This window comes from Salvelinus namaycush, unplaced genomic scaffold (assembly GCF_016432855.1).
Source record: "Salvelinus namaycush isolate Seneca unplaced genomic scaffold, SaNama_1.0 Scaffold485, whole genome shotgun sequence".
Taxonomy (NCBI): domain Eukaryota; kingdom Metazoa; phylum Chordata; class Actinopteri; order Salmoniformes; family Salmonidae; genus Salvelinus; species Salvelinus namaycush.
The window spans coordinates 73,534-99,032 of record NW_024061181.1 but is presented as its reverse complement, the minus strand read 5'-3'; the positions used below and the strand labels follow the sequence as shown (position 1 = coordinate 99,032).

The window sequence follows — 25,499 nt, the reverse complement described above, 5'->3', positions numbered from 1 at the left end:
CGACTTGTTTGGGCTGAAAGGAAAAAACAATCGAGCAGGAAGCGATGATCGATCAGCAGCATGGAAACCGTGAAACGTGTGAGGCGAAGCAGGAGAACTTCACAAAACAGATTGACCCACTACGAGGTATTGATCTTTATTTGTACTAGTCACACTGTAACTTGTTAGTAGACTTCGGACATGCTACTGTATTTACTTATTGTTTGCGTATGTATGATTGTTGTGGTTTTGTAAATTAACAAATCACGATCACTTCTCGTCGACCGAGTAGAGATGCAGTAGTGTAGAGTTTGATCACCAGTAAAAAACAGACAAGTCAACGACATAAGGAAGACTTATTAAATCAATGATGAAATAAAATGTAATGTAATTTTGTCACAGTTGGGACTGTTGCTAGGATATGATCGCTAGCTAGATGTATCTTCTGAAAACTCCATTGGGCGATACAGGGTCTGTTCCATAAAATCAGGGATTAATAAATTAGCCAGCTCAACTAACTGTCCTATTCTGAAATAACTTAATATTTTCGGAAAAAAGAGTTAAAGCTAGGATGATATAATTTACTTTCTTCACTCCGATCCATGTCCAGTTTGAGTCACAACAACTAGCCAACCAAAACAGCTGCTGACGTTCATGAGGACTTGTTCTCGGAGCTACAACCTTCCTTCATCCAACCTGGGACTCTCCCCGTAAGCATGGAGCGACAAGTCTGTCTCAAGAGAAAGAGGGAACCTTATCCAACACCAGAGAGCAGTAAACGAGTGAAAGAGACAGAACTTAACGGAGTTCCAGAGTCTGAGCACCGTTCCGGTTCCCGACCCCCACTGCTCTCTCTGCGGTTTGACCGTCTCCAGGAACCGGTCACGTTGAAAGATCTGACGGAACTGCTTCAGTTTGCTGCTCTGGGGAACACCGGTGGGCTGAAACAACCCAGGTATGTTAGCTAGATAGCTACAACAACAACAATAACAACAAACACCTCAACTTATCTTAGATCAGAGTCTAGACTCTCGAGGCAATAACACTACTGCATAGAGATGGATGTCACATCACGACAGGAACTGAAGCAAACATTCTGATCAGAGTCTAGACTCTCGAGGCAATAACACTACTGCATAGAGATGGATGTCACATCACGACAGGAACTGAAGCAAACATTCTGCCACAACAATAACATGATAGATATGCATGTGGATTGATGAGCGATGACAACATGTAATTGTCTCGTACCTGTTTCAGTTGGTGTCGCCTCCACCACCAGAAGAAGGTGTCAGGGGTGAGCGTGATCCTTCTAGAAGGACTGAGCCAGGCCCACTTCTACAGACACTACCTGCACTTCAAACACCTCCGCACCAAGTACACCTCTGTAAGTCAAGAACCAAATGCCACCCTATTCCCTTATAGTGCACTACTTTTGACCTGACCCTATGGCACCCTATTCCCTACATAGTGCACTACTTTTGACTTGACCCTATGGCACCCTATTCCCTTTTATAGTGCACTACTTTTGACCTGACCCTATGGCACCCTATTCCCTACATAGTGCACTACTTTTGACCTGACCCTATGGCACCCTATTCCCTACATAGTGCACTACTTTTGACTTGACCCTATGGCACCCTATTCCCTTTTATAGTGCACTACTTTTGACCTGACCCTATGGCACCCTATTCCCTACATAGTGCACTACTTTTGACTTGACCCTATGGCACCCTATTCCCTTTTATAGTGCACTACTTTTGACCTGACCCTATGGCACCCTATTCCCTACATAGTGCACTACTTTTGACTTGACCCTATGGCACCCAGAACCGTATGGGTTGTAAAGTAGGGCACTCTATAGGGAACAGGGTGACATCTGGGACACGGCCTATGTCAGTCATATTGCATAAGATTCCACCGTGACATATTTTAATTTTTTTACCCTCTGACCTCAGAGACACAGTTATACTCCATCGCCTGGCAACGTGATTTCTGGAATATTCAGCAGTGAAGTTGTCAACAATAGTCCCGCTGATGCGCTAGGAGACCAGGAGAGCGCTCAGCCAGAGGGAGGTATGTTATGGGTAGCCCTGCCTGAGGAAGGTATGTTATGGGTAGCTCAGCCAGAGGGAGGTATGTTATGGGTAGCCCTGCCTGAGGAAGGTATGTTATGGGTAGCCCTGCCTGAGGAAGGTATGTTATGGGTAGCCCTGCCTGAGGAAGGTATGTTATGGGTAGCCCTGCCTGAGGAAGGTATGTTATGGGTAGCCCTGCCTGAGGAAGGTATGTTATGGGTAGCCCTGCCTGAGGAAGGTATGTTATGGGTAGCCCTGCCTGAGGAAGGTATGTTATGGGTAGCCCTGCCTGAGGAAGGTATGTATGGGTAGCCCTGCCTGAGGAAGGTATGTTATGGGTAGCCCTGCCTGCGACTTAAAAATCAGCCACCCTCGGTCGAAGGAGGAATTTCCTCTTGGTCTAATTGTTAGGATGTTGATTTCCGGAGTGTGTTTTGTACCTGTGTGTGTTTTGTACCTGTGTGTGTGTGTGTGTTTTGTGTGTGTGTGTGTGTGTGTGTGTGTGTGTGTGTGTGTGTGTGTGTGTGTGTGTGTGTGTGTGTGTGTGTGTGTGTGTGTGTGTGTGTGTGTAGGTCTGCAGTGGCACCCAGTGATCAGGAAGTTTGGTCTGGAGACCAGAGGGCTGACTGGATACCTCCTCACACAGGAGGAGATGATCAAGAAACACTTCCCTGTCCGCGGTGAGACACACTGGACACACACACACACACACACACTGGATACACACACACACACACTGGACACACACACACACTGGACACTCACATACACTGGACACTCACACAGGTCTCTCTCTCATGTCTCTCTGTGGTGTGTTTTCCAGGTATGCCTGACAGTGAAGGCTTTGTGTGTACAGACAGTGATGACTGTGTGACTGACAGTAGTCCTCTCTATGGGCTGGACTGTGAGATGGTGAGGACATGACTGTATGACTGACAGTAGTCAGTCATAGGCCTCTGGTTCAAAGTAGTGCACCATATAGGGAATAGGGTGCCATAGGGCTCTGGTTCAAAGTAGTGCACTATATAGAGAATAGGGTGCCATTTGTGACATCCCATATTCATGTCATATCATTCATAGATTTTATTAACAGTAGATGAAACCTTCATTTTGTTCTCTAGTTATTGCTCGGTGTCTAACGTGTGTGTGTGTGTGTGTGTGTGTGTGTGTGTGTGTGTGTGTGTGTGTGTGTGTGTGTGTGTGTGTCTGTGTGTGTGTCTGTGTGTGTGTGTGTGTGGTGTCTGTGTCTGTGTCTGTGTGTGTGTGTGTGTGTGTGTGTGTAGTGTCTGACAGAACGGGGTAACGAGCTGACACGTATCTCTCTAGTAGACAGCAGAGGGAGCTGTGTTCTGGATGAGCTGGTCAAACCTCCCAACCGCATCCTAAACTACCTAACACAGTAAGAGGAGTGTGTGTGTGTGTGTGTGTGTGTGTGTGTGTGTGTGTGTGTGTGTGTGTGTGTGTGTGTGTGTGTGTGTGTGTGTGTGTGTGTGTGTGTGTGTGTGTGTTTGTGTGTTTACGTGTGTGTCTGTGTTTACATGTGTCTCTGTGTTTACGTGTGTGTGTGTGTTTACGTGTGTGTATGTGTTTACGTGTGTGTGTGTGCATGTTTGCTTCTCAATATCTGTACGTAACCTCTCCTCTCCCCTGATAGGTTCTCTGGTATCACCCGTGCAATACTGCAGCCAATCACCACCACCCTAAGAGAAGTCCAATCAAAGCTCAAGAAAGTGTTGCCCCGGGACGCGGTCCTGGTTGGCCACTCCCTTGAGAACGACCTCAGTGCCCTGAACGTGAGTCGCTGGTGGTTTACCAATGAAGCCATGACGATAGTGGTTGCAATGGCAGCTAGCAGCAATGCCCGAGGCCTGTTCAGGAGAATATAACATTACAGAACGTTCAGATAGAAATGTATGTCGTAGAACAGATATGACTGTCAGGTAGAATAGGAATCATGTCAGATCTATTCATTTCTATCTGGAATACACACACAGGTCATATTCACTAGGAACTAAACGGGCCAAAACGAGGAGGGACCTACCTGAATTTGTCAACAAAAAAAAAATCCATTGAAAAGCGTTTTGCTACTGTGAGCGCTAATAGATTCGACCCGGTCTCGTCTCAGCTGACCCCTGACCTCAAAACCCCTGATCTGTGGTCCCGTCTCACCTGACCCCTGACCTCAAAACCCCTGATCTGTGACCTGTTGTCTCGTCTCAGCTGACCCCTGACCTCTAAGCCCTGACCTGTGACCTGTTGTGTTGTCTCCTCCCAGCTGATCCACCCCCATGTGATTGACACCTCCCTGCTGTACAGGAGAGAGTTTGGACAGAGGTTTAAACTCAAGGTGCTGGCTGAGACCGTGCTCAAGTGAGTTCATTTTCACAACACACACTGACAACACACACTGACAACAGACAACACACACACTGACAACACACACACTGACAACACACACACTGACAACACACACACTGACAACACACACTGACAACACACACACTGACAACACATCGCTGTGCTCCATAATAGGTAGGAACTGCAGCATGTTTGTGTGTGTTTCTGCTCTGGGGTGAAGTTTCCCCCATGGTACAGATCTAGGATCAGCTTCCCCCTCCCCCAATACTAACCTTAACCATTAGTGGGGGACAATGTTTAACTGACCCAAGATCAGTGTCTAGGATCAGCTTCCCCCTCCCCCAATCCTAACATTAACATTAACCATTAGTGGGGGACAATGTTAAACTGACCCAAGATCAGTGTCTAGGGGCAACTTCACCCTTCACCTATGAACTGTTTGAGTAATATGTACTTACCCAAATAAATTATTCAAAGTATTCCAGTGTGTTCTTGCTCCAGAATCCCCTAGGTACAGCTCTTCCAACTCTTCTGTTTGTGACCCACAGGAAGCAGATCCAGACGGAGGAGAGGAAGGGTCATGACCCCACAGAGGACGCCCAGGCTGCCCTGGAACTGGCCCAGTACTTCATACACACTGGACCACGACAGGTACACGACACACACACACACTATAACAATGACAGGTACACGACACACACACACACACACACTGGACCACGACAGGTACACACACAGACTCCCAGGCTGTGTAACCAGACTGTGTGTTCTGTATCAGGTAGTGGAGCTGTATTGTGAAGAGCTGTGGGGTGGGAGTCCTACCATGTACCAGCCTCCTGTCAACAGAGCAACATCTACACACAAACACAACAACAACAGGTACGACCAACAAACCCTTCCCCTCTTTTCCATATGTGGTTCCTCTTGTATTAGCCTGGAGGCGAAAGAAACACCTGTTTAGGAGAGGTACTGGCTAGCAGAGTAGAACACCTGTTTAGGAGAGGTGCTGGCTAGGGGAGTAGAACACCTGTTTAGGAGAGGTGCTGGCTAGGGGAGTAGAACACCTGTTTAGGAGAGGTGCTGGCTAGGGGAGTAGAACACCTGTTTAGGAGAGGTACTGGCTAGCAGAGTAGAACACCTGTTTAGGAGAGGTGCTGGCTAGGGGAGTAGAACACCTGTTTAGGAGAGGTGCTGGCTAGGGGAGTAGAACACCTGTTTAGGAGAGGTGCTGGCTAGGGGAGTAGAACACCTGTTTAGGAGAGGTGCTGGCTAGGGGAGTAGAACACCTGTTTAGGAGAGGTGCTGGCTAGCGGAGTAGAACCTGTTTAGGAGAGGTACTGGCTAGGGGAGTAGAACACCTGTTTAGGAGAGGTGCTGGCTAGGGGAGTAGAACACCTGTTTAGGAGAGGTGCTGGCTAGCAGAGTAGAACACCTGTTTAGGAGAGGTGCTGGCTAGGGGAGTAGAACACCTGTTTAGGAGAGGTGCTGGCTAGGGGAGTAGAACACCTGTTTAGGAGAGGTGCTGGCTAGCAGAGTAGAACACCTGTTTAGGAGAGGTGCTGGCTAGCAGAGTAGAACACCTGTTTAGGAGAGGTGCTGGCTAGCAGAGTAGAACACCTGTTTAGGAGAGGTGCTGGCTAGCAGAGTAGAACACCTGTTTAGGAGAGGTACTGGCTAGCAGAGTAGAACACCTGTTTAGGAGAGGTACTGGCTAGCAGAGTAGAACACCTGTTTAGGAGAGGTGCTGGCTAGCAGAGTAGAACACCTGTTTAGGAGAGGTGCTGGCTAGCAGAGTAGAACACCTGTTTAGGAGAGGTGCTGGCTAGCAGAGTAGAACACCTGTTTAGGAGAGGTGCTGGCTAGCGGAGTAGAACACCTGTTTAGGAGAGGTGCTGGCTAGCAGAGTAGAACACCTGTTTAGGAGAGGTGCTGGCTAGCAGAGTAGAACACCTGTTTAGGAGAGGTACTGGCTAGCAGAGTAGAACACCTGTTTAGGAGAGGTACTGGCTAGCAGAGTAGAACACCTGTTTAGGAGAGGTACTGGCTAGCAGAGTAGAACACCTGTTTAGGAGAGGTGCTGGCTAGCAGAGTAGAACACCTGTTTAGGAGAGGTGCTGGCTAGCAGAGTAGAACACCTGTTTAGGAGAGGTGCTGGCTAGCAGAGTAGAACACCTGTTTAGGAGAGGTGCTGGCTAGCGGAGTAGAACACCTGTTTAGGAGAGGTGCTGACTAGCAGAGTAGAACACCTGTTTAGGAGAGGTGCTGGCTAGCAGAGTAGAACACCTGTTTAGGAGAGGTGCTGGCTAGGGGAGTAGAACACATGTTTAGGAGAGGTGCTGGCTAGGGGAGTAGAACACCTGTTTAGGAGAGGTGCTGGCTAGGGGAGTAGAACACCTGTTTAGGAGAGGTACTGGCTAGGGGAGTAGAACACCTGTTTAGGAGAGGTGCTGGCTAGCGGAGTAGAACACCTGTTTAGGAGAGGTGCTGGCTAGCGGAGTAGAACACCTGTTTAGGAGAGGTGCTGGCTAGCGGAGTAGAACACCTGTTTAGGAGAGGTGCTGGCTAGCGGAGTAGAACACCTGTTTAGGAGAGGTGCTGGCTAGCAGAGTAGAACACCTGTTTAGGAGAGGTGCTGGCTAGCAGAGTAGAACACCTGTTTAGGAGAGGTGCTGGCTAGCAGAGTAGAACACCTGTTTAGGAGAGGTGCTGGCTAGCAGAGTAGAACACCTGTTTAGGAGAGGTGCTGGCTAGCAGAGTAGAACACCTGTTTAGGAGAGGTGCTGGCTAGCAGAGTAGAACACCTGTTTAGGAGAGGTGCTGGCTAGCAGAGTAGAACACCTGTTTAGGAGAGGTGCTGGCTAGCAGAGTAGAACACCTGTTTAGGAGAGGTGCTGGCTAGCAGAGTAGAACACCTGTTTAGGAGAGGTGCTGGCTAGCAGAGTAGAACACCTGTTTAGGAGAGGTGCTGGCTAGCAGAGTAGAACACCTGTTTAGGAGAGGTGCTGGCTAGGGGAGTAGAACACCTGTTTAGGAGAGGTGCTGGCTAGCGGAGTAGAACACCTGTTTAGGAGAGGTGCTGGCTAGCGGAGTAGAACACCTGTTTAGGAGAGGTGCTGGCTAACGGAGTAGAACACCTGTTTAGGAGAGGTGCTGGCTAACGGAGTACAACACCTGTTTAGGAGAGGTGCTGGCTAGGGGAGTACAACACCTGTTTAGGAGAGGTGCTGGCTAGGGGAGTAGAACACCTGTTTAGGAGAGGTGCTGGCTAGCGGAGTAGAACACCTGTTTAGGAGAGGTGCTGGCTAGCGGAGTAGAACACCTGTTTAGGAGAGGTGCTGGCTAGCAGAGTAGAACACCTGTTTAGGAGAGGTTCTGGCTAGCAGAGTAGAACACCTGTTTAGGAGAGGTGCTGGCTAGCAGAGTAGAACACCTGTTTAGGAGAGGTGCTGGCTAGCAGAGTAGAACACCTGTTTAGGAGAGGTGCTGGCTAGGGGAGTAGAACACCTGTTTAGGAGAGGTGCTGGCTAGCAGAGTAGAACACCTGTTTAGGAGAGGTGCTGGCTAGCAGAGTAGAACACCTGTTTAGGAGAAATGCTGGCTAGCAGAGTAGAACACCTGTTTAGGGGAGGTGCTGGCTAGCAGAGTAGAACACCTGTTTAGGAGAGGTGCTGGCTAGCAGAGTAGAACACCTGTTTAGGAGAGGTGCTGGCTAGCAGAGTAGAACACCTGTTTAGGAGGGTGCTGGCTAGCAGATTAGAACACCTGTTTAGGAGAGGTGCTGGCTAGGGGAGTAGAACACCTGTTTAGGAGAGGTGCTGGCTAGGGGAGTAGAACACCTGTTTAGGAGAGGTGCTGGCTAGCAGAGTAGAACACCTGTTTAGGAGAGGTGCTGGCTAGGGGAGTAGAACACCTGTTTAGGAGAGGTGCTGGCTAGGGGAGTAGAACACCTGTTTAGGAGAGGTGCTGGCTAGGGGAGTAGAACACCTGTTTAGGAGAGGTGCTGGCTAGCGGAGTAGAACACCTGTTTAGGAGAGGTGCTGGCTAGCAGAGTAGAACACCTGTTTAGGAGAGGTGCTGGCTAGGGGAGTAGAACACCTGTTTAGGAGAGGTGCTGGCTAGGGGAGTAGAACACCTGTTTAGGTGAGGTGCTGGCTAGCAGAGTAGAACACCTGTTTTGGAGAGGTGCTGGCTAGCAGAGTAGAACACCTGTTTTGGAGAGGTGCTGGCTAGCAGAGTAGAACACCTGTTTAGGAGAGGTGCTGGCTAGCAGAGTAGAACACCTGTTTAGGAGAGGTGCTGGCTAAAGGAGTAAAACACCTGTTTAGGAGAGGTGCTGGCTAGCAGAGTAGAACACCTGTTAAGGAGAGGTGCTGGCTAGGGGAGTAGAACACCTGTTTAGGAGAGGTGCTGGCTAGGGGAGTAGAACACCTGTTTAGGAGGGGTGCTGGCTAGGGGAGTAGAACACCTGTTTAGGAGAGGTGCTGGCTAGGGGAGTAGAACACCTGTTTAGGAGAGGTGCTGGCTAGCGGAGTAGAACACCTGTTTAGGAGAGGTGCTGGCTAGGGGAGTAGAACACCTGTTTAGGAGAGGTGCTGGCTAGGGGAGCAGAACACCTGGAAAAGGGTGATGAAGACGGCTCGTCTGTGGAAATGGTTATTAAATGCATTGGAGCTCCTGGCTCTCCTTTTCCTCTTGTGGTAACCAACACTACTATAGCTCTCTCAGGTTTGCCGAGGCCCTGAAGAGTTCTGGGCAATCAGCCGTGTTTATAGGGAAGCGTGCTGACAACACCCTGGATCTATCCAATCAGCAGTGGCACAGCTCAGACAGAGAGGTGAGACGGGGTCAGGGGGTCCCGTGGGGCTCAGTTGGTAGAGCATGGCGCTGTCAATGCCAGGGTTGTGGGTTCAATTCCCACTGGGGTATGAAAAAGTACCCTCCACCCTACCTCCAACCCCTCCACCCTACCTCCTAACCCTCCTACCTCCACCCTACCTCCTAACCCTCCGAACCTCCACCCTACCTCCTAACCCTCCCTCCTAAGCTCCACCCTACCTCCTAACCCTCCTACCTCCAACCCCTCCTAACCTCCACCCTACCCCCAACCCCTCCTAACCTCCACCCTACCTCCTACCTCCTAACCCTCCCTCCTAACCTCCACCCTACCTCCTAACCCTCCCTCCTAACCTCCACCCTACCTCCTAACCTCCACCCTACCTCCTAACCCTCCCTCCTACCTCCACCCTACCTCCTAACCTCCACCCTACCTCCTAACCCTCCCTCCTAACCTCCCCCCTACCCCCTAACCCTCCTACCTCCAACCCCTCTTAACCTCCACCCTCCCTCCTAACCCTCCTATCTCCAACCTTCCAACCCCTCCTAACCCTCCCTCCTAAGCTCCACCCTACCTCCTAACGCTCCCTCCTAACCTCCCCCTACCTCCTAACCCTCCTACCTCCAACCCCACCTAACCTCCACCCTACCTCCTAACCCTCCTACCTCCTAACCCTCCCTCCTAACCTCCACCCTACCTCCTAACCCTCCTACCTCCAACCCCTCCTAACCTCCACCCTACCTCCTAACCCTCCTACCTCCAACCCCTCCTAACCTCCACCCTACCTCCTAACCCTCCCTCCTAACCTCCCCCTACCTCTTAACCCTCCTACCTCCAACCCCACCTAACCTCCACCCTACCTCCTAACCCTCCTACCTCCTAACCCTCCCTCCTAACCTCCACCCTACCTCCTAACCCTCCCTCCTAACCTCCACCCTACCTCCTAACCCTCCTACCTCCAACCCCTCCTAACCTCAACCCTACCTCCTAACCCTCCTACCTCCAACCTTCCAACCCCTCCTAACCCTACTTCCTAACCTCCAACCTACCTCCTAAACCCTCTTAACCTCCACCCTACCTCCTAAACCCTCTTAACCTCCACCCTACCTCTAACCCTCCACCCTACCTCCTAATCCCTCTACCCTACCTCCGAATCCTCCACCCTACCTCCTAATCCTCCACCCTACCTCCTAATCCTCCACCCTACCTCCTAATCCTCCACCCTACCTCTAACCCTCCACCCTACCTCCTAATCCCTCCACCCTACCTCCTAATCCCTCCACCCTACCTCCTAATCCTCCACCCTACCTCTAACCCTCCACCCTACCTCCTAATCCCTCTACCCTACCTCCTAATCCCTCCTAACCTCTAACCCTCCACCCTACCTCTAACCCTCCACCCTACCTCCTAACCGCCAACCTACCTCTAATCCTCCACCCTACCTCCTAATCCTCCACCCTACCTCCTAACCTCCAACCTACCTCCAACCTTCCTACCCCTCCTACCCCTCCACCCTACCTCCTAACCTCCACCCTACCTCCTAACCTCCACCCTACCTCCTAACCTCCAACCTACCTCCTACCCCTCCACCCTACCTCCTGCCTTCCTACCCCTCCTACCTCCTAACCCTCCACCCTACCTCCTAAACCCTCTTAACCTCCAACCTACCTCTAATCCTCCAACCTACCTCCTAATCCTCCAACCTACCTCCTAACCTCCAACCTACCTCCAACCTTCCTACCCCTCCTACCCCTCCACCCTACCTCCTAAACCCTCCTAACCTCCAACCTACCTCCTAACCTCCAACCTACCTCCTACCCCTCCTACCCCTCCACCCTACCTCCTAACCTCCACCCTAACCTCCACCCTACCTCCTAACCTCCAACCTACCTCCTACCCCTCCACCCTACCTCCTGCCTTCCTCCCCCTCCTACCTCCTAACCCTCCACCCTACCTCCTAAACCCTCTTAACCTCCAACCTACCTCTAATCCTCCAACCTACCTCCTAATCCTCCAACCTACCTCCTAACCTCCAACCTACCTCCAACCTTCCTACCCCTCCTACCCCTCCACCCTACCTCCTAAACCCTCCTAACCTCCAACCTACCTCCTAACCTCCAACCTACCTCCTACCCCTCCACCCTACCTCCAACCTTCCTACCCCTCCTACCCCTCCACCCTACCTCCTAACCTCCAACCTACCTCCTACCCCTCCACCCTACCTCCTACCTTCCTACCTCCTAACCCTCCACCCTACCTCCTAAACCCTCTTAACCTCCACCCTACCTCTAACCCTCCACCCTACCTCCTAAACCCTCCTAACCTCCACCCTACCTCCTAATCCTCCACCCTACCTCCTAATCCCTCCTAACCTCCAACCCACCTCCTAATCCTCCACCCTACCTCCTAATCCCTCTTAACCTCCACCCTACCTCCTAATCCTCCACCCTACCTCCTAATCCCTCCTAACCTCCACCCTACCTTCTAACCTCCACCCTACCTCCTAATCCTCCACCCTACCTCATAATCCCTCCTAACCCTTCAAACCTCAACCCTCTCCTGCCTCCTAACCTCTAACCCTCCACCCTACCTCCTAATCCTCCACCCTACCTCATAATCCCTCCTAACCCTTCAAACCTCAACCCTCTCCTACCTCCTAACCTCTAACCCTCCACCCTACCTCCTAATCCTCCACCCTACCTCCTAATCCTCCACCCTACCTCTAACCCTCCACCCTACCTCCTAATCCCTCCACCCTACCTCCTAATCCCTCCTAACCTCTAACCCTCCACCCTACCTCCTAATCCCTCCACCCTACCTCCTAATCCCTCCTAACCTCTAACCCTCCACCCTACCTCCTAACCGCCAACCTACCTCTAATCCTCCACCCTACCTCCTAATCCTCCACCCTACCTCCTAACCTCCAACCTACCTCCAACCTTCCTACCCCTCCACCTACCTCTAACCCTCCACCCTACCTCCTACCCCTCCACCCTACCTCCTACCTTCCTACCCCTCCTACCTCCTAACCCTCCACCCTACCTCCTAAACCCTCTTAACCTCCAACCTACCTCTAATCCTCCAACCTACCTCCTAATCCTCCAACCTACCTCCTAACCTCCAACCTACCTCCAACCTTCCTACCCCTCCTACCCCTCCACCCTACCTCCTAACCTCCAACCTACCTCCTAACCTCCAACCTACCTCCTACCCCTCCACCCTACCTCCAACCTTCCTACCCCTCCTACCCCTCCACCCTACCTCCTACCTTCCTACCTCCTAACCCTCCACCCTACCTCCTAAACCCTCTTAACCTCCACCCTACCTCTAACCCTCCACCCTACCTCCTAAACCCTCCTAACCTCCACCCTACCTCCTAATCCTCCACCCTACCTCCTAATCCCTCCTAACCTCCAACCCACCTCCTAATCCTCCACCCTACCTCCTAATCCCTCCTAACCTCCACCCTACCTCCTAATCCTCCACCCTACCTCCTAATCCTCCACCCTACCTCCTAATCCCTCCTAACCTCCACCCTACCTCATAATCCCTCCTAACCCTTCAAACCTCAACCCTCTCCTACCTCCTAACCTCTAACCCTCCACCCTACCTCCTAATCCTCCACCCTATCCTCCAAATCCTCCATCCTCCACCCTACCTCCTAATCCCTCCTAACCTCCAACCCTCTCCTCCAGGTCCTGTCTTCCTTTAAAAGAGGACTAGAGTCTCACTCGTTCAGCGTTGTCCAGTTGTCTTCCTTCTCTGACCATCTGAAGGCTATGATCTCTACTGACCAGCACTACCACACGGTATGAATCTGTCTACCTCTCTGTCTATCATATCTATCACTACCACATGGTATGAATCTGTCTACCTGTCTATCTACCTCTCTGTCTACCATATCTATCACTACTACACGGTATGAATCTGTCTACCTCTCTGTCTATCACTACCACACGGTATGAATCTGTCTACCTCTCTGTCTGTCGTATCATATCACTACTAGAGGTCGGCCGATTAATCGGAATGGCCGATTAATTAGGGCCGAATTCAAGTATTCATAACAATCGGTAATCTGCATTTTTGGACTCCGATCATGGCCAATTACATTGCACTCCACGAGGAGACTGCGTGGCAGGCTGACTACCTGTTATGCGAGTGCAGCAAGGAGCCAAGGTAAGGTGCTAGCTAGCATTAAACTTATCTTATAAAAAACAATCAATCTTCACATAATCACTAGTTAACTACACATGGTTGATGATATTACTAGTTTATCTAGCTTGTCCTGCGTTGCATATAATCAATGTTGTGCCTGTTAATTTATCATTGAATCACAGCCTACTTCGCCAAACGGTTATTTAACAAGCGCATTCGCGAAAAAAGCACTGTCGTTGCACCAATGTGTACCTAACCATAAACATCAATGCCTTTCTTAAAATCAATACACAAGTATATATTTTTAAACCTGCATATTTAGTTAATATTGCCTGCTAACATGAATTTATTTTAACGAGGGAAATTGTGTCACTTCTCTTGCGTTCTGTGCAACAGAGTCAGGGTATATGCAGCAGTTTGGGCCGCCTGGCTCGTTGCGAACTGTGTGAAGACCATTTATTCCTAACAAAGACAGCCAACTTCGCAAAACGGGGGAGGATTTCACAAAAGCGCATTTGTGAAAAAAACACAATCGTTGCACGAATGTACCTTACCATAAACATCAATGCCTTTCTTAAAATCAATACACAGAAGTATATATTTTTAAACCTGCATATTTAGTTAAAAGAAATCCAGGTTAGCAGGCAATATTAACCAGGTGAAATTGTGTCACTTCTCTTGCGTTCATTGCACGCAGAGTCAGGGTATATGCAACAGTTTGGGCCGCCTGGCTCGTTGCAAACTAATTTGCCAGAATTTTACATAATTATGACATAACATTGAAGGTTGTGCAATGTAACAGGAATATTTAGACTTATGGATGCCACCCGTTCTATAAAATACGGAACGGTTCCGTATTTAAATGAAAGAAAACGTTTTGTTTTTCGAAATGATAGTTTCCGTATTCGACCATATTAATGACCTAAGGCTCGTATTTCTGTGTGTTATTATATTATAATTAAGTCTATGATTTGATAGAGCAGTCTGACTGAGCGATGGTAGGCAGCAGCAGGCTCGTAAGCATTCATTCAAACAGCACTTTCCTGCGTTTGCCAGCAGCTCTTCGCAATGCTTCAAGCATTGCGCTGTTTATGACTTCAAGCCTATCAACTCCCGAGATTAGGCTGGCTATACTAAAGTACCTATAAGAACATCCAATAGTCAAAGGTATCTGAAATACAAATCGTATAGAGAGAAATAGTCCTATAATAACTACAACCTAAAACTTCTTACCTGGGAACATTGAAGACTCATGTTAAAAGGAACCACCAGCTTTCATATGTTCTCATGTTCTGAACAAGGAACTTAAACGTTAGCTTTTTTACATGGCACATATTGCACTTTTACTTTCTTCTCCAACACTTTGTTTTTGCATTATTTAAACCAAATTGAACATGTTTCATTATTTATTTGAGACTAAATTGATTTTGATGTATTATATTAAGTTAAAATAAGTGTTCATTCAGTATTGTTGTAATTGTCATTATTACAAATATATATAAAAAAATATTTTTTATTATTAAATAAATCGGCCGATTAATCGGTATCGGCTTTTTTTGTCCTCCAATAATCGGAATCGGCGTTGAAAAATCATAATCGGTCGACCTCTAATCACTACCACACGGTATGAATCTGTCTACCTCTATCATATCAATCACTACCACACGGTATGAATCTGTCTACCTCTCTGGCTATCATATAAGGACTTGTAATGACATTATATTCCAATAGGGGGCGCTAACTGTATACTGAACTAGTCCTGTTGGATGTAATGACTTTATATTCCAATAGGGGACGCTAACTGTATACTGAACTAGTCCTGTTGGATGTAATGACTTTATGTCCCAATAGGGGGCACTAACTGTATACTGAACTAGTCCTGTTGGATGTAATGACTTTATATTCCAATAGGGGACGCTAACTGTATACTGAACTAGTCCTGTTGGATGTATTGACTTTATATTCCAATAGGGGGCGCTAACTGTATACTGAACTAGTCCTGATGGATGTAATGACTTTATATTCCAATAGGGGGCGCTAACTGTATACTGAACTAGTCCTGTTGGATGTAATGACTTTATATTCCAATAGGGGGCGCTAACTGTATACTGAACTAGTCCTGTTGGATGTAATGACTTTATATTCCAATAGCGGGTGCTAACTGTATACTGAACTAGTCCTGTTGGATGTAATGACTTTATATTCCAATAGGGGGCGCTAACTGTATACTGAACTGGTCCTTTTGGATGTAATGACTTTATATTCCAATAGGGGACGCTAACTGTATACTGAACTAGTCTTGTTGGATGTAATGACTTTATATTTCAATAGGGGGCGCTAACTGTATACTGAACTAGTCCTGTTGGATGTAATGACTTTATATTCCAATAGGGGGCGCTAACTGTATACTGAACTAGTCCTGTTGGATGTTATGACTTTGTATTCCAATAGGGGGCGCTAACTATATACTGAACTAGTCCTGTTGGATGTAATGACTTTATATTCCAATAGGGGGCGCTAACTATATACTGAACTAGTCCTGTTGGATGTAATGACTTTATATTCCAATAGGGGGCGCTAACTGTATACTGAACTAGTCCTGTTGGATGTAATGACTTTATATTCCAATAGAGGGTGCTAACTGTATACTGAATTGTTGGATGTAATGACTTTATATTCCAATAGGGGGCGCTAACTGTATACTGAACCAGTCCTGTTGGATGTAATGTCTTTATATTCCAATAGGGGGCGCTAACTGTATACTGAACTAGTCCTGTTGGATGTAATGTCTTTATATTCCAATAGGGGGCGCTAACTGTATACATGTTGATGTCATATCTGTCTAAAGGAACTTTGTATGTGCGTGTCGTGTCGTGTGTTCCAGATGTCTCAGCGTCTGAGAGAGATGTGTGTGGTGTTTGCAGGGCCGTTGCCTAGCGACTACACAGAGAGGGACGTGAGGAGGCTGTTCAGCAGCTGTGGAAACGTACGAGCCGTCAGGCTGTTGAACGCTACTCAGAGGGTACGTGACCTAAAATAAGAAGCCATAAAGCGGTCTCACAGTGGTGCTGATCTAGGATCAGGTCCTCCTTGTCCATTCATTACCACAGTAGTGCTGATCTAGGATCAGGTCCCTCTTGTCCATTCATTACCACAGTAGAGCTGATCTAGGATCAGGTCCCCCTTGTCCATTCATTACCACAGTAGTGGTGATCTAGGATCAGGTCCCCCTTGTCCATTCATTACCACAGTAGTACTGATCTAGGATCAGGTCCCCCTTGTCCATTCATTACCACAGTAGTGCTGATCTAGGATCTGGTCCCCCTTGTCCATTCATTACCACAGTAGAGCTGATCTAGGATCAGGTCCCCCTTGTCCATTCATTACCACAGTAGAGCTGATCTAGGATAAACGTTAGCTGTCTTACAAGGCACATATTGCACTTTTACTTTCTTCTCCAACACTTTGTTTTTGCATTATTTAAACCAAATTGAACATGTTTCATTATTTATTTGAGGCTAAATGGATTTTATTGATGTATTATATTAAGTTAAAATAAGTGTTCATTCAGTATTGTTGTAATTGTCATTATTACAAATATATATAAAAAAATATTGAAAAATTAAATAAGATCGGCCGATTAATCGGTATCGGCTTTTTTGGTCCTCCAATAATCGGTATCGCTATTGGCGTTGAAAAATCATAATCGGTCGACCTCTAGTATGTAGTGTGTGCTGGGGTGTGAGTGTGTGTATGTAGTGTACTGGGGTGTGAGTGTGTGTCTGGGCGTATGTAGTGTGTGCTGGGTGTGTGAGTGTGTGTATTTAGCGTGTGCTGGGGTGTGTGTGTGTGTGTGTGTCTGGGCGTATGTAGTGTGTGTCTGGATGTATGTAGTGTGTGTCTGGGTGTATGTAGTGTGTACTGGGGTGTGAGAGTGTGTCTGGGCGTATGTAGTGTGTGTCTGGGCGTATGTAGTGTGTGTCTGGCGTATGTAGAGTGTACACGTGTGTGTCTGGGCGTATGTAGTGTGTGCTGGGGTGTGTGTGTCTGGGCGTATGTAGTGTGTGCTGGGGTGTGTGTGTCTGGGCGTATGTAGTGTGTACACGTGTGTGAGTGTGTGTCTGGGCGTATGTAGTGTGTGTCTGGACGTATGTAGTGTGTGTCTGGATGTATGTAGTGTGTACTGGGGTGTGTGTGTGTGTGTCTGGGCGTATGTAGTGTGTGTCTGGGCGTATGTAGTGTGTGTCTGGGCGTATGTAGTGTGTGTCTGGGCGTATGTAGTGTGTACTGGGGTGTGAGTGTGTGTCTGGGCGTATGTAGTGTGTACTGGGGTGTGAGTGTGTGTCTGGGCGTATGTAGTGTGTACTGGGGTGTGAGTGTGTGTCTGGGCGTATGTAGTGTGTACTGGGGTGTGAGTGTGTGTCTGGGCGTATGTAGTGTGTGCTGTGGTGTGAGTGTGTGGGTATATGTAGTGTGTACTGGGGTGTGAGTGAGTGTGTGTCTGGGCGTATGTAGTGTGTACTGGGGTGTGAGTGTGTGTCTGGGCGTATGTAGTGTGTGCTGTGGTGTGTGTGTGTGTCTGGGCGTATGTAGTGTGTACTGGGGTGTGAGTGTGTGGGTATATGTAGTGTGTACTGGGGTGTGAGTGTGTGGGTATATGTAGTGCGTGCTGGGGTGTGAGTGTGAGTGAGTGTGTGTCTGGGCGTATGTAGTGGGTGTGAGTGTGAGTGAGTGTGTGTCTGGGCGTATGTAGTGTGTGTCTGGGCGTATGTAGTGTGTGTCTGGGCGTATGTAGTGTGTACTGGGGTGTGAGTGAGTGTGTGTCTGGGCGTATGTAGTGTGTACTGGGGTGTGAGTGTGTGTCTGGGCGTATGTAGTGTGTGTCTGGGCGTATGTAGTGTGTACTGGGGTGTGAGTGTGTGTCTGGGCGTATGTAGTGTGTGTCTGAGCGTATGTAGTGTGTGTCTGGGCGTATGTAGTGTGTACACGTGTGTGAGTGTGTGTCTGGGCGTATGTAGTGTGTACTGGGGTGTGAGTGTGTGTCTGGGCGTATGTAGTGTGTGCTGTGGTGTGTGTGTGTGTGTGTGTGTCTGGGCGTATGTAGTGTGTGTCTGGGCGTATGTAGTGTGTACTGGGGTGTGAGTGTGTGGGCGTATGTAGTGTGTACACGTGTGTGAGTGTGTGTCTGGGCGTATGTAGTGTGTGTCTGGGCGTATGTAGTGTGTACTGGGGTGTGAGTGTGTGGGTATATGTAGTGTGTGCTGGGGTGTGAGTGAGTGTGTGTCTGGGTATATGTATTGTGTGCTGGGGTGTGAGTGTGAGTGAGTGTGTGTCTGGGCGTATGTAGTGTGTACTGGGGTGTGAGTGTGTGTCTGGGCGTATGTAGTGTGTGTCTGGGCGTATGTAGTGTGTACTGGGGTGTGAGTGTGTGTCTGGGCGTATGTAGTGTGTGTCTGGGCGTATGTAGTGTGTGTCTGGGCGTATGTAGTGTGTACACGTGTGTGAGTGTGTGTCTGGGCGTATGTAGTGTGTACTGGGGTGTGAGTGTGTGTCTGGGCGTATGTAGTGTGTGCTGTGGTGTGTGTGTGTGTCTGGGCGTATGTAGTGTGTACTGGGGTGTGAGTGTGTGGGTATATGTAGTGTGTGCTGGGGTGTGAGTGTGAGGGTATATGTAGTGTGTACTGGGGTGTGAGTGAGTGTCTGGGTATATGTAGTGTGTGAGTGAGTGTGTGCTGTTTTGGTTCTAATTTTTGGTTCTAATTTTCAGAGTATAAAACTCATTGGACAATCTGAAAGTTCAAACCAAGTTTATTCTTCCCAGAGGGTCAATATATGATGCTCTCAATGGTGCAGCTGTAGACCTGAGGATCTGAGGCCAAATCATGATGCTCTCAATGGTGCAGCTGTAGACCTGAGGATATGAGGCCAAATCATGATGCTCTCAATGGTGCAGCTGTAGACCTGAGGATCTGAGGCCAAATCATGATGCTCTCAATGGTGCAGCTGTAGACCTGAGGATCTGAGGCCAAATCATGATGCTCTCAATGGTGCAGCTGTAGACCCGAGGATCTGAGGCCAAATCATGATGCTCTCAATGGTGCAGCTGTAGACCTGAGGATCTGAGGCCAAATCTTCTCAGCCTCCTGAGGGGGAAGAGGCGCTGCCGTGCCACAACTGTGTGGGTGTGTGTGGACCCCGTTTTTTGGGCACGGGGACAATGGTGGTCTGCTTGAAACAAGTTGGTATTACAGACCAGGTTAGGTTGAAAGTGTCAGTGAAGACACCTGCCAGATGGTCAGTGCATGCGCCGAGTATGTGTCCAGGTATTCCGTCTGGCCTTGCGAATGTTAACCTATTTCAACGTCTTACTCACATTGGCTACGGAGAGCGTGATCACACAGTTGTCCGGAACAGCTGGTGCTCTCATGCTTGGTTCAAAGTGAGCATAAAAGCATTTTAGCTTGTCTGGTAAGCTTGTGTTGCTGGGCAGCTCGTGGCTGGGTTTGGCTTTGTAATCTGTGATAGTTTGCAAACCCTGTCACATCCCTCGAGCATCAGAGGATTCGATAGGATTCGATCTTAGTCTTGTATTGATGCTTTGCCTGTTTGATGGCTCGTCGGATGTCGTAGCGGCATTTCTTATAAGCCTCCGGATTAATGTCCCGCTCCTTGAAAGCGGCAGCTCTAGCCTTCAGCTCAATGCGGATGTTGCCTATAATCCATGGCTTCTGGTTGGGGTATGTACGTACGTACGGTCATTGTGGAGACGACGTCGTCATCGATGCACTTTATTAATGAAGCCAGTGACTGATGTGCTAAACTTCTCAATGTTATTGGATGAATCCTGGAACATATTCCAGTCTGTGCTAGTGAAACAGTAGCTTAGCATCCGCCTCAGCGGACCAGCACGAACACCTGATTCCACTAATCAAAGTCTTGATGAGAACCAGAGTTGGTGACCGGTGATCAAGATTACTTTCCTATGAGTATATGTGCTTCATAAATGTGAGTTTGACCTTTGACCCTGTGATGACTCGGCAGGTGCATGCAGAGGTAGAGTTTGAGCTGCTGGAGGGAGCTGTGCTGGCTGTAGAGATGCTCAACGGAACACTGCTACACAGCGGACACATCGTCAAGGTCTGGATCTGTCCCTCTGTCTCTTGTTTTCTGTTTATCTACCTCTCTTACTCTGTCTACGTTTCTCTCTCCTAACCCCCTCTCCATGTATCTGTCTGGTTTTTCTGCCTCTTTTTTCACCTTCTGTCTCTCTCAATCTCTATCGCTTTCTGCCTCTCTTTTTTTCACTTTCTGTCTCTCAATCTCTATCGCTTTCTGTCTCTCAATCTCTATCGCTTTCTGCCTCTCTTTTTTCGCTTTCTGTCTCTCAATCTCTATCGCTTTCTGCCTCTCTTTTTTCGCTTTCTGTCTCTCTCAATCTCTATCGCTTTCTGTCTCTCTCAATCTCTATCGCTTTCTGTCTCTCTCAATCTCTATCGCTTTCTGTCTCTCTCAATCTCTATCGCTTTCTGTCTCTCTCAATCTCTATCGCTTTCTGCCTCTCTTTTTTCGCTTTCTGTCTCTCTCAATCTCTATCGCTTTCTGCCTCTCTTTTTTCGCTTTCTGTCTCTCTCAATCTCTATCGCTTTCTGTCTCTCTCAATCTCTATCGCTTTCTGTCTCTCTCAATCTCTATCGCTTTCTGTCTCTCAATCTCTATCGCTTTCTGCCTCTCTTTTTTCGCTTTCTGTCTCTCTCAATCTCTATCGCTTTCTGTCTCTCTCAATCTCTATCGCTTTCTGTCTCTCTCAATCTCTATCGCTTTCTGTCTCTCTCAATCTCTATCGCTTTCTGTCTCTCTCAATCTCTATCGCTTTCTGTCTCTCTCAATCTCTATCGCTTTCTGTCTCTCTCAATCTCTATCGCTTTCTGTCTCTCTCAATCTCTATCGCTTTCTGTCTCTCTCAATCTCTATCGCTTTCTGTCTCTCTCAATCTCTATCGCTTTCTGTCTCTCTCAATCTCTATCGCTTTCTGTCTCTCTCAATCTCTATCGCTTTCTGCCTCTCTTTTTTCGCTTTCTGTCTCTCTCAATCTCTATCGCTTTCTGCCTCTCTTTTTTCGCTTTCTGTCTCTCAATCTCTATCGCTTTCTGCCCTGCCTGTGTCTCTTTCACACTTTGTCTGTCTCCTCACTCTCTCTCTCTTTTTTTCATATTCTCGTTCTAATTTCTCCCTCTGACCTTTGATTCCAGTAATTAACCCTTCTGTCTTGTTGCTCATGCTCTTTCTGAATGTAAATCTAATGTGTGTTATATCTCTCTCCTACCTGTCAGGTCCAGAGACCTGTAAAGGAGTCCACGCTGGATCTGGACGTCTTTTTGAGTTCCCTGCAGGATGACCCGCTAAATGCTAACGTCATCTACGCCGCAGGGCTAAAGGCTAATGCTAAAACAGCACAGTTTGCAGCCAAAGTCAATGGGACTGGGCTAAATGCTAACGCAGCAGCTGAAGTCAATGGCTCTGGGCTAAATGCTAACATAGCAGCACTCCCAGCTAAGGCGAACCATTCAGGGCTCTTAGAGAAAGTCAATGGAACTTTTCTAAATGCTAAAGCTAAGCTAGCTGAAGCGAATGAACCTGGGCTACATGCTAAAGCAAAATTTGCTAAGCTAGCAGAGCTCTCAGCTGAAGTCAATGGAACCCTGCTCAAAGCGAAAACTATGCTAGCCGAGATAGCAGCCGAAGCCAATGTTGTAGCGAGGCTACATGCTAAGACTGCCGGACTCTGTGAAGAGGACCTCCGTGAGGCCTTCGGACAGTACGGAACGGTTCAGGGCGTAATTCTACCTGCAAAGCACTCTGGAAAACAGAAACGTAGGAGACATGCTTTCTTAAGTGAGTCAAAGCTTCACATGTACCAACACTTTTAGTCACCCATTTTAGTCATTTAGCAGACGCTCTTATCCGGAGCAACTTACCCTTGTTGGCTCAGGGATTCGAACCAGCAACCTTTTAGGTCACTGGCCCAATACTCTAACTGCTAGGCTACCTGCCGCCCAGCATCAATGACCTGGGTCTAATTTTAGCTGTTTGAAATATAAAGTATGATTTTAAAATGCAATTTGTTTGTTAATCATCATATTAAAATGTGTACATTTTTCCAGAGTTTGATAGTCCTGACACTGTGGACGCGGTCCTCAGCTCACCTGTGGAACTCTGGGACAGGAAGGTGAGCACTTGCAGAGCCCTGACTCCGCCCCACCTGTGCTCCTGGGTTACTATGATGACGACTGGGTCCGACAGAGAGACACTGGACGAGTCGTCACAGGAAACTGGAAGAGAGGAACAGGAAGTGGCGTGTGTGATGAGGAAGTTGGACCGGCGCGTGGGGAAGCTGTTCAGATCCCTACCTGACAACACCCTCAGCATCGTACTGCTGCCTGGTCACAGGTGAGAAAAGACACTGGCCCAATCCCAAATCATCACCTATGCACTTGTAGATATCTGCAAGGATTTAATTGGAATGAGCAATATGTTGATATCACCTAGCCTATCAGAGGTCAATGTGGAGCTATTACCAGATTTCTTACACCTGTCAACTCATCTCAGATCTGGGCTTAGGGGTTGATTTGAGATCGGGCCAAAGTCATATTAGGACACCAGAGGTGTATCCATTAGTGTACAGCGTAGCAAAACGTTGTGCAAAACCAAAAAACGAGTGTCTCCTTTTGGACGATGTTTAGTTATGGTAGTCCCTCCCTGTTTTGTACCTTTGCTTCCAATGGGTTCCTAGTGAAGACAACCCCTGGTGAGGAAAGGGGTTTTCACAGGATGGGCTGTTTCCTATATAGAGAGGGAACTCAGGGGGCTGTTGTTTCCTATAGAGAGAGGGAACTCAGGGGGCTGTTGTTTCCTATAGAGAGAGGGAACTCAGGGGGCTGTTGTTTCCTATAGAGAGAGGGAACTCAGGGGGCTGTTGTTTCCTATAGAGAGAGGGAACTCAGGGGGCTGTTGTTTCCTATAGAGAGAGGGAACTCAGGGGGCTGTTGTTTCCTATAGAGAGAGGGAACTCAGGGGGCTGTTGTTTCCTATAGAGAGAGGGAACTCAGGGGGCTGTTGTTTCCTATAGAGAGAGGGAACTCAGGGGGCTGTTGTTTCCTATAGAGAGAGGGAACTCAGGGGGCTGTTGTTTCCTATAGAGAGAGGGAACTCAGGGGGCTGTTGTTTCCTATAGAGAGAGGGAACTCAGGGGGCTGTTGTTTCCTATAGAGAGAGGGAACTCAGGGGGCTGTTGTTTCCTATAGAGAGAGGGAACTCAGGGGGCTGTTGTTTCCTATAGAGAGAGGGAACTCAGGGGGCTGTTGTTTCCTATAGAGAGAGGGAACTCAGGGGGCTGTTGTTTCCTATAGAGAGAGGGAACTCAGGGGGCTGTTGTTTCCTATAGAGAGAGGGAACTCAGGGGGCTGCTGTTTCCTATAGAGAGAGGGAACTCAGGGGGCTGCTGTTTCCTATAGAGAGAGGGAACTCAGGGGGCTGTTGTTTCCTATAGAGAGAGGGAACTCAGGGGGCTGTTGTTTCCTATAGAGAGAGGGAACTCGGGGGGGCTGTTGTTTCCTATAGAGAGAGGGAACTCGGGGGGCTGTTGTTTCCTATAGAGAGAGGGAACTCAGGGGGCTGTTGTTTCCTATAGAGAGAGGGAACTCAGGGGCTGTTGTTTCCTATAGAGATAGGGAACTCAGGGGCTGTTGTTTCCTATAGAGAGAGGGAACTCAGGGGGCTGTTGTTTCCTATAGAGAGAGGGAACTCAGGGGGCTGTTGTTTCCTATAGAGAGAGGGAACTCAGGGGGCTGTTGTTTCCTATAGAGAGAGGGAACTCAGGGGGCTGTTGTTTTCTATAGAGAGAGGGAACTCAGGGGGCTGTTGTTTTCTATAGAGAGAGGGAACTCAGGGGGCTGTTGTTTTCTATAGAGAGAGGGAACTCAGGGGGCTGTTGTTTTCTATAGAGAGAGGGAACTCAGGGGGCTGTTGTTTTCTATAGAGAGAGGGAACTCAGGGGGCTGTTGTTTTCTATAGAGAGAGGGAACTCAGGGGGCTGTTGTTTTCTATAGAGAGAGGGAACTCAGGGGGCTGTTGTTTCCTATATAGAGAGGAACTCAGGGGGCTGTTGTTTCCTATAGAGAGAGGGAACTCAGGGGGCTGTTGTTTCCTATAGAGAGAGGAACTCAGGGGGCTGTTGTTTCCAATAGAGAGAGGGAACTCAGGGGGCTGTTGTTTCCTATAGAGAGAGGGAACTCGGGGGGCTGTTGTTTCCTATAGAGAGAGGGAACTCGGGGGGCTGTTGTTTCCTATAGAGAGAGGGAACTCGGGGGGCTGTTGTTTCCTATAGAGAGAGGGAACTCAGGGGGCTGTTGTTTCCTATAGAGAGAGGGAACTCAGGGGGCTGTTGTTTTCTATAGAGAGAGGGAACTCAGGGGGCTGCTGTTTCCTATAGAGAGAGGGAACTCAGGGGGCTGTTGTTTCCTATAGAGAGAGGGAACTCAGGGGGCTGTTGTTTCCTATAGAGAGAGGGAACTCAGGGGGCTGTTGTTTCCTATAGAGAGAGGGAACTCAGGGGGCTGTTGTTTCCTATAGAGAGAGGGAACTCAGGGGGCTGTTGTTTCCTATAGAGAGAGGAACTCAGGGGGCTGTTGTTTTCTATATAGAGAGGGGTGGATTCTAATATGCTGTCGGTTTGCTTTTTCAGTTCCCATGGCGATGGTCTGTGTTTCCTGGAGGTCAAACAGGGGTCAGCAGCACTCCGTGACCATGCCCACAACCTGATGCTACCTGCATAGGGTTGCAAAAATCCAGTACCTTCCCAAGATTCCCAGAAATCCTGGTTGGAGGATTCTGGATTTCTTGCTTATTCCCTCCTGATTTCGTGAATCTTCCAAACAGGACATTTTGGGAAAGTTAACAGATTTTGGCAACACTTCGCCTGCGATACCATGTTTTACCATCTTTGTGTGCTGTAGCCCAGGAGTGCTGCAACTTGACTAACAAAGACAGCTATAGGCTACGAGAGTATTAAGTTATTTTTAAATAAAGAGATGAGTCTA

At 48.5% G+C, this 25,499-nt stretch overlaps 1 protein-coding gene across 1 annotated transcript; it reads left to right on the top strand.

The window, feature by feature from the left end:
* The first annotated feature begins 41 nt into the window (after window positions 1-41).
* On the top strand, window positions 42-25,499 carry LOC120041599 (RNA exonuclease 5-like). The gene is made up of 18 exons (XM_038986467.1): window positions 42-126; window positions 590-934; window positions 1,240-1,366; window positions 1,938-2,055; window positions 2,630-2,737; window positions 2,881-2,969; window positions 3,341-3,456; window positions 3,712-3,850; window positions 4,333-4,427; window positions 4,964-5,066; window positions 5,194-5,294; window positions 9,132-9,249; window positions 12,945-13,058; window positions 16,289-16,426; window positions 20,446-20,541; window positions 21,735-22,296; window positions 22,566-22,851; window positions 25,145-25,499. The coding sequence occupies exons 2-18, from the start codon at window positions 696-698 to the stop codon at window positions 25,233-25,235; spliced, it is 2,640 nt and encodes an 879-aa protein (XP_038842395.1). The 5' UTR covers window positions 42-126; window positions 590-695; the 3' UTR covers window positions 25,236-25,499.

Excerpts from the sequence above, each read along its gene's own strand:
- LOC120041599 (XM_038986467.1), top strand. The coding sequence starts at position 696 with ATGGAGCGACAAGTCTGTCTCAAGAGAAAGAGGGAACCTTATCCAACA. Across the intron at positions 3,851-4,332 it reads ACGACCTCAGTGCCCTGAAC|CTGATCCACCCCCATGTGAT; the intron begins GTGAGTCGCTGG and ends GTCTCCTCCCAG. Across the intron at positions 22,297-22,565 it reads TAGGAGACATGCTTTCTTAA|AGTTTGATAGTCCTGACACT; the intron begins GTGAGTCAAAGC and ends ACATTTTTCCAG.